Source organism: Pyrus communis, chromosome 12 (genome assembly GCF_041283825.1).
Source record: "Pyrus communis isolate YQ-2024b chromosome 12, ASM4128382v1, whole genome shotgun sequence".
In the NCBI taxonomy this organism is placed as follows: Eukaryota; Viridiplantae; Streptophyta; class Magnoliopsida; order Rosales; family Rosaceae; genus Pyrus; species Pyrus communis.
In genome coordinates this window covers 1,503,048-1,513,442 of record NC_142576.1, presented here as the reverse complement: position 1 = coordinate 1,513,442, position 10,395 = coordinate 1,503,048, and the positions used below count along the sequence as shown (strand labels likewise).

General features: G+C 37.7%; 3 protein-coding genes across 3 annotated transcripts; 2 read left to right on the top strand and 1 right to left on the bottom strand.

Annotated features, from left to right (window-relative positions):
- Positions 1-960: 960 nt before the first annotated feature.
- LOC137745126 (light-inducible protein CPRF2) lies at positions 961-4,264 on the top strand. Its single transcript, XM_068485014.2, has 6 exons — positions 961-1,445; positions 2,752-2,848; positions 2,959-3,172; positions 3,306-3,381; positions 3,462-3,587; positions 3,713-4,264. The coding sequence occupies exons 1-6, from the start codon at positions 1,044-1,046 to the stop codon at positions 4,103-4,105; spliced, it is 1,308 nt and encodes a 435-aa protein (XP_068341115.2). The 5' UTR covers positions 961-1,043; the 3' UTR covers positions 4,106-4,264.
- On the bottom strand, positions 4,211-5,898 carry MEF20 (mitochondrial editing factor 20). The gene has a single exon (XM_068485013.2). The coding sequence runs from the start codon at positions 5,823-5,825 to the stop codon at positions 4,413-4,415; it is 1,413 nt and encodes a 470-aa protein (XP_068341114.2). The 5' UTR covers positions 5,826-5,898; the 3' UTR covers positions 4,211-4,412.
- A 1,253-nt stretch (positions 5,899-7,151) lies between these two features.
- On the top strand, positions 7,152-10,040 carry LOC137745076 (sec-independent protein translocase protein TATA, chloroplastic). The gene is made up of 2 exons (XM_068484949.2): positions 7,152-7,606; positions 9,602-10,040. Exons 1-2 carry the CDS (start codon positions 7,283-7,285, stop codon positions 9,722-9,724), a joined length of 447 nt encoding a protein of 148 aa, XP_068341050.1. The 5' UTR covers positions 7,152-7,282; the 3' UTR covers positions 9,725-10,040.
- The last annotated feature ends 355 nt before the right edge of the window (positions 10,041-10,395 follow it).

Here is a 10,395-nt window from a genome sequence, read left to right as displayed (position 1 = left end):
CCATCCACTTGGAAAGGCTCCTTTGCAGTCTTTTCAATTCGCTCATTGCCTCTTGTTTTTTTTTTTTTTTTTTTTTTTTTTTTTTTTTTTTTTTTTTGGGGACAACACTCATTGCCTCTCGTTTGGTATGCTTTTTGTTTTTGTTTTGGATGTGAAAGAAGAGGTCGTCTCATTCTATCAACATGCATGAGAAATGAATTTCTAGGCGTTTAGAATCTTAATGGTATTTTAGGTCAATTATGTATTGTTACGTAAAAAAATAAAATGTATTTAATGAGAGTTAAGATAAGAGTTTGTTGAAATCTTTTCATTTCGTTTATTGTTTGTTTTGGCTTAGATTCGGAACGTAACAAAAAGTCGTTTCTTACTATCAATGTATATGAAAAATGAGCCCCTTCTGAGGAGTGGGGAATTTATGTTCCCTTGAACAAAAGAAATCAAAGCAAAATATGTTACGTAATGTAAAAGAGAGGAAATTGAGACTTTTTTTTTTTTTTTTTTAACAAAATCCAACTCAATTGAAATCAATATTAGCTTTTCTAACTAGACGATGATCTAAACCACTCTAAACATGGCAGAGGAATCAAAGTCGAGTTTACCTTGATTGAAACTCTTACAAGATTTTCTAACAAACAGTGATAACAAATAAAGAAATTAAACTCCAATCAACGTTGATTAAAATCTTTATAAGTTTTTCTAACAATCATTAATGGAGAAACTTGAATATAGAAAAACAACTTATTTCTCCGATCAATGGACCTAATGAATGCGAGGACTAAAATCAATGTAATTCAAACACATTCGATCAACCAAAAGGAAAATTTCCCTATCCAAAATTCTTTTAAAGTTTTCTTATTTCAAGGACCCCACAGAATATTAATCATCCACGTTTAATATTAATTTAGGCTAAATACCAAATAATAAATAATATTCAACCAAAATATAATGACTTGTTGTCCAACTTTAAGGATCCAAATCGGATAAAATCCTTGACCAAAACTAGAAAGCAAGACAATAGGAGAGAGGGAGAGAAACAGAGAGAGATGGATAGGGTGTTTTCAGTGGAGGAAATGTCCGACCAGCTGTGGTCTTCCACAGCGCCGCCGGACAATGGCGGAGCCGACGACGACAACTTGTCTAAATTGAACCGAAGCGCATCGGAGTGGGCCTTCCAGCGTTTTCTCCAAGAAGCTTCTCCATACTCCCCCTCACCCTCGCCGACGCCGCCGCCACCTCCGCATCCTTCTTCTTCTTCTACAGCTCACTATCACGACCAAAACGACGTTGAAGAGATTAAGATGGTCAATACCCACGACTACAACCCCACTCACACTCACTACAACAACATGCGGCCGCCTAATGTCACCGTCAATTCCGATGAGTACCGGGCGTTCCTGAAGACCAAGCTCGACCTCGCCTGCGCCGCCGTGGCTTTGTCGCGGGAGGTTCGTCCTTTCTCTCTTTCTGGGCATTTTATTCTCATGGTTTCATTTTCTGTTTTGCTCTGCTTTTCCGAGAAAATATGGTCAAAGTCAGACCAATGGGTTGGGAATGAGCTTAACTTCTGTTTGGTTGCTGAGAAAGTTGAAGGAAACAAAAATTGGAGTTTTAACGAAATACTTTCGGTACTGTTCACTTTTCAATGAAAATGATATTTTTACTCTAAAAAATCACTCATGATACTATTCATTTACAATATTTTTTATCTTTTGATTAAAATTAAATATTTTCAAACTATTTCTATTAGTTTTTATTGAAAAAAAATTGAATTTGAAATCTATCATTTATTTATTTTTGTGAGTGGAATGTTTAACTCAAGTAAGCTGCTTTCTACTTTGTGAATTGACATTTCAATATTTAAAGTTTCATTCTTTTTGCTTCTAGCTTTTTCTCGGTATCCAAACAGAGTCTTATCCCTTGGGATTGTTTTTTAGGAAAACACTACAATTCCGTTCATAAGCGTTTTTTTTAAGAAGTGCTTTTATTATAAACGTGTCAAAAAAATTATTAAATTCGAGTGTTTTTTTTCTCTAATTCTCCTCATTAAACAATCTGAATCCTTGAAATTTGATACAACGGTTAAAAACGCAGACACACTATTATAACTTTAGCCTTTGGATAAAATTTCAAGGATCCGGATTGTTTAATGAGGAAGATTAGGTGGAAGGCCTGACAGATGCTTACCAAAAAAGTACTTCTACACGAAGTGTTTATAACTGGTTGGTTGGTTAACTTGGTTAGTTTGATACGCTTGAATATTATTTGACGGAGCTAAAATGGAAGGGAAAGAAAACTTACTGCCACAAAAGGATGAATTGTCTGAAAGCAAAAGCAGGGCTGCCGCCCACCATCCGTGGATGAAATCCAACGGTCAAAATATGCGTCGACATTGAGTGTTTATAGCCTGTAGGTACTCAAGAAAAATCGCTTAGCTACCGCGTATTGCTAAAACTAGAACATTAACAATTGAAACATGGTTTTGAAGTCCGAGTGAAACCGAACAGATGAATGTGTTTTCCCAAAGGAACTTTCTGTGGTAGGGTTCTAAAGATCAAGTAATCTTTTGGAACGCCAATTTTTTGGTAGAAACAGAGTTAAAAGCCATTCCTTTTTTTTATTTTTTTCTAGTAAAACGCCGAATCTCCTGTTGAGATCTAATTCGATCTTCATGAATTTCTCAAGAATTTTTCTTACGAAGTTATGTTATGTATTGACAAAGTGCTCACTGATATGTTCTGGTCGTGTCAATAGGGATCGTTGGTGACAGTACAAGAATCTGCGGCTTTAGCTAACAGCGGATCACACGCTTCAAGTACTTCACAACTCGGATCTGAAGCCCCTTCGAAAGGTTTCCATTTGAACAAAAACATGTTCATAATTCGCATGTACTTCTGCTTTTGTGCTAGATAATGTTGTTAGAATGTCATATATATTTTTTTACTATTTTTACCTATGTAGGAGCTGGGTATGATTTATCCAGGTCAAATGATAAGAATGCTCATGCACCACTTGGTGCCATTCCTTCGTTACCTGCAACGAAATATAGATCCGCTATCCCAGTAAGGCAGGCAACTAGCGGATCATCGAGAGAAATGACAGACGATGAGGAAGCTGAAGGTGAAACTGCAATGAATGAGAACATGGACCCTGCTGATGTCAAACGCGTGAGGAGGTAACAGCGGCATCTGATTTTCTGGTTGTAACAAGCACAGCCTAATCTCCATCTCTTAATTATTGATTCAAATGTTTGGCTTCAAATACGTTTGGTTTCATTGCCTTCCGCTAATTCATCCCGCCTTTTCCAGAATGCTGTCTAATAGAGAGTCGGCTAGACGCTCGAGAAGAAGAAAGCAGGCACATTTGATTGATCTTGAGGGACAGGTTTGTTCTTTTTTTCTCGGCTTCCTGTTTTATCTGTCTTTTGGTCTTCTATGGATTTCCTAACGCAATTTTCTTTGTAGGTATCTCAATTAAGAGTCGAGAACTCCTCTCTGTTGAAGCGTCTGACTGATTCGGAGAAGAAGTACAACGAAGCGGCTGTTGACAATAGAGTTTTAAAAGCTGATATCGAAGCATTGAGAGCAAAGGTAACCCTGTCTTCAGAACTGCTCGAAAGTTAAATGCCTTGGTAACTGCTTCCTCGAAGGCTCTTAGAATATGAACCGAAAATAATCATATAAACTTTGTTACTTCATTTGTGACTAAATTCCAGGTAAAGATGACTCAGGAGATGGTGAAAAGATTTACTGGGTTGAACCCCATGTTCCATGCTATGTCAGAGGTGTCATCAATCGGCATGCCACCATTTGATGGAAGCCCTTCAGAGGCATCAATAGACGCTGCTGTTCCGGAGCAAGATGACCCAAATCATCACTTCTTTCAACCTGCTTCTAATAACCCTATACCAACTCATGACCCGAGAGTCAAGAATGATTCTGCGGACGTTCCTTCTGTTGAAAACGTGCAGAAGAATTCTGCAGCAACATCATCAGCAGATGTGTCGGGGAACAAGATGGGACGAACACCTTCCCTTCAGCGAGTTGCTAGCTTAGAGCATCTGCAAAAGCGGATAAGGGGCGGAAACCCCTCCAATTGGGAGCAATAGTTACAAACAGAGTGATCTATGCACGAGGAAAGATTGATTAAAGGATGCTTTGAACAACCATTGTATTGCCTCTTTACTTTTGGATTAGTCATGTAAACAATGCTATTCTTCATCTGTACCACACTTAATTAAACAGTTCGATACTTCTAGCACTTTCAATTTTTCTTGTCATGCACGGAACAGATTATACGCTCATTTTCGTGGCCTTCTTTGACACAGCATCAAATGTTACAACTCGAACAAATTCTATAGGAAAATAAAGAATAAATCATTTGATGCTGATCTACAAGTCATTCAGAACATATTGCTAACGGCTTGAAGTTTGAAGTGAACTCCAACCGGCTTTGTTTTCGATTCCCTTAACCTTCATTTCCTGTCTTACCATCTCCACATCCTCCCACCTTTCAGCAAAAGCATAAACGTTCGACAAAGCTACATAGTCCTCACTCTTTATGGTTGAATCCGCGTAACTCTGCGTGGACTGTACACGGAGCAGCTTCTTCCCCACCTTCTCTCCCATTGCAACATCCCCATGGAGGTTGCAAGCACTTAGCAAACTCCTCCACAAGACGGCATCAGGTTCAACTGGCATCCCTACTATAAACTCATAGGCTTCTTTCAAGTGCCCTCCGCGGCTAAGCATGTCGACAATGCAACCATAGTGTTGCATCCGAGTAACGACATCAAACTTGTTCTTCATCAAATGGAACAAATGGAGGCCTTCTTCAACAAGACCCGAATGGCAACAAGCCGAAAGCAAGCCGGTGAAAGTCACTGCATTGGGTTTTATTCCAGAACCCTGCATTACATCCAAAAGCTCCAATGCTTCATTTCCCTTGCCGTGAATGGCTAGCCCGGTCGCCATTGCTGTCCAAGTCAATACATTCTTCTCTTTCATTCGCTTGAAAACGGAGAAAGCGCTATCAACACATCCGCATTTCGAGTACATATCAACAAGGCCAGTCCCCATAAACACATCATTGTCAGGAACACACATTGTCTTCTCCACATAACCATGTACACAAGCCCCAGTTTCCAACACGCCCAGCTGAGACGCCGCAGAAAGAACACAAACCATTGTAGTATCCGTAGGTTTCACCCCACGAACATCATCCAACATATCCCGAAACAACACCAACGCATCACGGACACTCTCTCTTTGCGAACAATACCCCGTGATCATTGCGTTCCACGTAACACAATTTCTCACAGGCATTTCATCAAACACATTCCGTGCCGAAACAACATCGTCATTACTACCATAGAAATGTATTAACGTTGTTTGCACCGAAATATTTGATACGACATCATGTTTCACAATCCGACCATGTATCTGTCTGCCTACTAACAACGTTGGAACCGAAGGCAATCTAGCACAAGCTCCAAGAACAAAAATGTAGGTAGAATCATCAAAAACTAAGGTTGATTTAGAAACCCAATTGGCAAAAATAAGAAGTGAATCACTGGGTTGGGAGCATCTGATCAAAGTGTTTAGGAGGAACAAATTTGGTTCTTGAAAGTGTTGGAATACCAAATGGGCATAAAGGTTGGTGCTTTTTGGGGATGAGAAGGCAGAGTATTGCTGGATGAGTTTGGCATGGAGGGAGGGAGATTTGAGGCCATTGGTGATCAATTGGGCATGGATTTTTTTGAGTTGGTGCGTGGATTTTAGGTTTAGGTTTAGGAGAGAGAGAGCTCTGGCTCTTGGGAGATGGTGCATGTGAGTTCTTGGAAGTGAACTTGAAATGGAGAGGCTAGCTACCAAGTGCTCTTGCTGAAGAAAAAAAAAAAAAAAAAAAAAAGCTAGTAAGTGCTGAATTTTGTGGATGTCTTCGCAAGAAAATAATGCAAACGTGAGTTAGATCAGTTGGTCAGGTGAACGTATTTATTTTCTTTACTCAAGTTCAAATTTTATTTATAAAAATTGCCAAAAAAACCTCAAACAAATGAAAAGACGACCATGAGACCAATATCAATAAAGTGGATGGGCTAACGAAGAGGTTGGGTGTCATAAGTTTATTTTAGAGGCAACTTTTACACATTTAATAGAGTAAATTGTAGCAATGGTTCCTTAACTTTAATCAAATTGGAGCAATGGTCATTCAACTAAAAATTCATTACCATTGGTCCCTCAACTCATCAAAAAGTGTAGCTATGGTCATTTTCGTCCATCCCATCATAATTTTGTCAAAATGAGTTATGTTAGAATGACCATTACTACAATTGTGGTCTCTTAATTCATCAAAACGTGTAGTTATGGTCATTTTCGTCAACTTCGTTAGAATTTTGTCAAAATGAGTTATGTTGAAAGATCATTGCTACAACTGGGCAAAAAGTTGAGGGACCATTGCTCCAATTGAGTTAAAGTCAAGGGATCATTTCTCCAGATAGATTAAAGTTAAGGGACCAATGGTAATGAATTTTTAATTGAATAAAAAAAGCAAAATAAGTGACGAATTATATGGATGTCTTCAAGAGAAAAATAATCATGAGTTGATCAGTTGATCAAACTAGCTTAGTATTTGTTTTTTATTTTACTCAAGTTTTAATTTGGATATAAGAGTAAAGTTTTACCATGCTGAAACTATAATTGCAAAAAGACCTCAAACAAACGAAAAAGCGACCGTGAGACCAATATTAAGAGAATGGGCTAATGAAGATGTCGGATTTCAAGAATCATTTTTTGTTTTAATAAAATTATCGCACGCTGACAGACATCATTTTACTATAAAAGATTATCATTTAGATCATTTATTTTCTTCATCATCGTTCTTAGAAATTTTCTCAATTTTTGGAGACCATTTTCTTCGAACAATTTACCTGTTAATCGTGAGAATATTATTTGTTATTGTTAGACGTTGATTTTCTTACCACATTCAAAAAAATAAACAATTCAAATTATAATATTTATACCTTACCCTTCATAAATGTTAGAATTTATTGCAAACTCGGAGTGGATCAAACTTTAATAGCCCACGTGAAAATCACTGGTCAATATTTACATCCAAAGGTCCCACCTTTCCCTTCTTATTTTCTTCTTTCGGCTGGAGCCACCGTCCCCTTCAATTTCAAGTTATCTAATCTTCCACACCCCAATACAATTACACGCAAAGTTCAACAAAATCTTCAAAACCCAGAAGGCAAAAATCAGATAAAGTAATTAACAAAAAAAAATTCATGGAGATTTCATCTTTTACTCTGTCCACTCCAAGATCACCACTTTTTCTCCCTTTCCAATCATCCCAATCCACCTTCTTGTCCAGCAATGGCACCACCTCTTTGTCCTTCAGCAAAAGCACTGTCAATGACAGTGCTTTTGGTCTGAGAAGAAGCAGAACGAGAACCGAGAGAGCCCAGAAGGGTATGACGTGTAACGCTCTGTTTGGTCTGGGGATGCCGGAGATTGTGGTTATAGCTGGTGTGGCGGCTCTGGTGTTTGGGCCCAAGAAGTTGCCTGAAGTGGGGAAGAGCATTGGGAAGACTGTCAAGAGCTTCCAGCAGGTTGGTTTCTTTTCAACTGGATCTGTTTGGTTCTCGAGAAAATTTATGAACTTTATTGCTTATTGGATTGTTTTTATTGTTAGTGTTGTTTGTGTATTTGGGAATTGGAAGAAATTCGGTAGTTTTATGTATCTAAATAGGGGTTTTGTTCTTGAGAAAATTTATGCAATATCTGGAATTATTGTTGCACTGGCTTCAGTTTCTGTGGAAAAAAAGAGGAATAAAAGAAGCAAAATTGGGTTATTATGTTTGAGGATGTTGTGATAAAATGGGAAGTTAAAAGTCAAATTAGGAAGAACAAAATGACATGCCATGATTGTACTACGCGTGCTGGACTCTAGTCGAAGAACATGCTTGTTAGTGGCAATAATCGATAGGAGAAAACACTATGTGTAAGAAGGGGGAAGAAGAATTGAAGTCATTTTAAAGTGGAGTGAATTAAGTGGGATAGCTCATAGCTGTATTGGTGATTAGGTAAGTAAATGCCTTATACTTCGGGTGTTAAATGGCGAAAAGTTGGAATTCTGATATTCCATTTACTTCCCTTTCCGGCTTTGTGTTGTTATGAGTAGGGCAACTCTTGAAATGTTGTAGATTGTTGATTATAGTGGAGTTGTGTGTTTTAAGAAGTTGTTGGCACCTTGTGTATGACTTTTGGTTTAAGTAACTGTACATTCGTTGGTGCCTTCATATTGGAGAAAGAAACTACGGTAACCTCTCAGTCGTAGTAGAGTTCACAGTGATTTTTATTGTGAACATATTGGTTTAATCAAAGGTAGTTTTCCTCAGAAGTTTCAGTATTGAAGGTAAAAGATTTCAAAGTTATAACATAGTTCGAAATGATGACGATAGGAAGGAAAACAAATACAATGGTAACCCTTGCTGTTGTTTATGAATGACAAACAACAAGCGGGCAAAATGCAACTCCTTTCTATTCTCCCCGTTTTTGCTCTCTTGGAGTGAACAATGTGAATCGCAAAATTTTGAGTGATCAAAATGTGGGGGTCTATTTTCAAATAATTATTACATATCTCTAGGGGCTTTATACATCTTGGGGAAGGGGGAAAAAAGGGAAAATATGTCTTTGAATTTGCCTTTATGCAGTATGGTCTGAATTTGAGTTGGTCATTGAAAGTTAGCATATATTAACAAGCGAATTAGTTTTTAGTTTAGTCGTATGTAACCTTTAATGTTATGTTTACTGTATTTTATTTTGAAGTGTGTGATGTGGGAATCGGGAGAACGGGAGAAGGATCAAATGATTATGGGCAGAGGGATGCATATAGATATCAAATCCAAATAGTTGATTATGTTGCACATCTACTCAGTTTGGAGTTTCATGTTTTGGTCACCAAGTACAACTCTCTCTAGCATTCCGAAGATATTTTTTACTTTAGCGTAAGCATAAAGTCTTCTAGTTGGATATTCTTTTTCTTTTTAAGTAATAAGGACGACAATGGACGCATTCTCATAAGTTGTTAAAAGCAAGAAGGAGACAGATTTGGCTCATTTAGTTGTTGATCGGTAGAGTATCTAAAAGTAATAGTCTAATCATTACATATCCAAATAAATTCGGTATGCCCTTGTCGAACGATCAAATTCCAAGGAATGCTGAGCAGTAGGCACCTTAACAAAAAGTTTAGTTCATAGTGTAATTGATCAAGCACTCGTAAATGGGGAGTAAGAGAAGAAATAAGGATGCATTATTTATGCATCTAACCCTTTTATTTGATTGGGGTATGGTTTATTTGTGTATGTGGTAGCACACATTCGAAGACTGATTTAAATGTTGCTTCTTTCTTCAGTGAGCTTAATTAAGTGAATAACGTAATCACTAGAAATTTTGAACCCAGTGATACACCTCGCGGTGCTTACACCTGTCGCCTATCGAAGTTCTGTTCTTATAACTAATAATTATCTCTTTTTGTCCAGCCTCCTTTCTGTGCTTCTCATAATTCTCAAAGAGTGTATTTGAATTCTCTGTAAATATTGCAGGCAGCAAAGGAGTTCGAGACAGAGCTTAAAAAGGAACCCGAGGGCCTCACAGAGACACCTACAGCGGTGAGTGAAGAAGAAAAACAAGAAGCCAAGGTCGCAATCTCACAGGAAAACGCATGAGGTTTTAGTGATCACTCAATCCGACACATTCTCTTTTTTTTGTTGCGCTGTAAGTTTAGAACAAGAATAATGCAGATCAATATTCTCGTTCTTTTATAATCTACTTGTAGTGTTTTGCGAATATGCTAAGTTAGTTCAGCTGAATATCCCTTCTTTTCATTGGAAGGGATTTGTAGCTTAGTTGATTAAGCGCATTTATCCTTACACAGTCAGGTCCGAACTCCTGAGTTCGAGTCCTCCCCCTGCACTGTTGCTTGTATCAGAAAACTCCTTTCTTTAGTTAAGGATAGCTTTGCACTTTGCCCTCTCTCGTCAACTCAAACTGCCTTAAAATTTGTCCAAATTATGTGCCCCTTCTAATGTGTTGGTGTTGCCAACCATGCTCATTAGGTGAAAATGGCTTTTTATGGTCTCTGAGATTGGTATATAAGTCCTCATGTTAGTCTCTAAGATTTGAAATCGAAAGAAGCGGATCCTGAGTTGTTTACTGTCAATTTGAAATCAATAGAAGCGGGCTTTGAGTTGTTCATCATAAATTATTTGATCATTCTATAAAACATAAATAAAAACCAAAATGACAAAAATACTCTCAATTTAACAAATTTTGAGTTAGATATGACAAAATCTAAGGGTATTTTTGTTATTTCATCCTTATATAATGGAGATTTTGC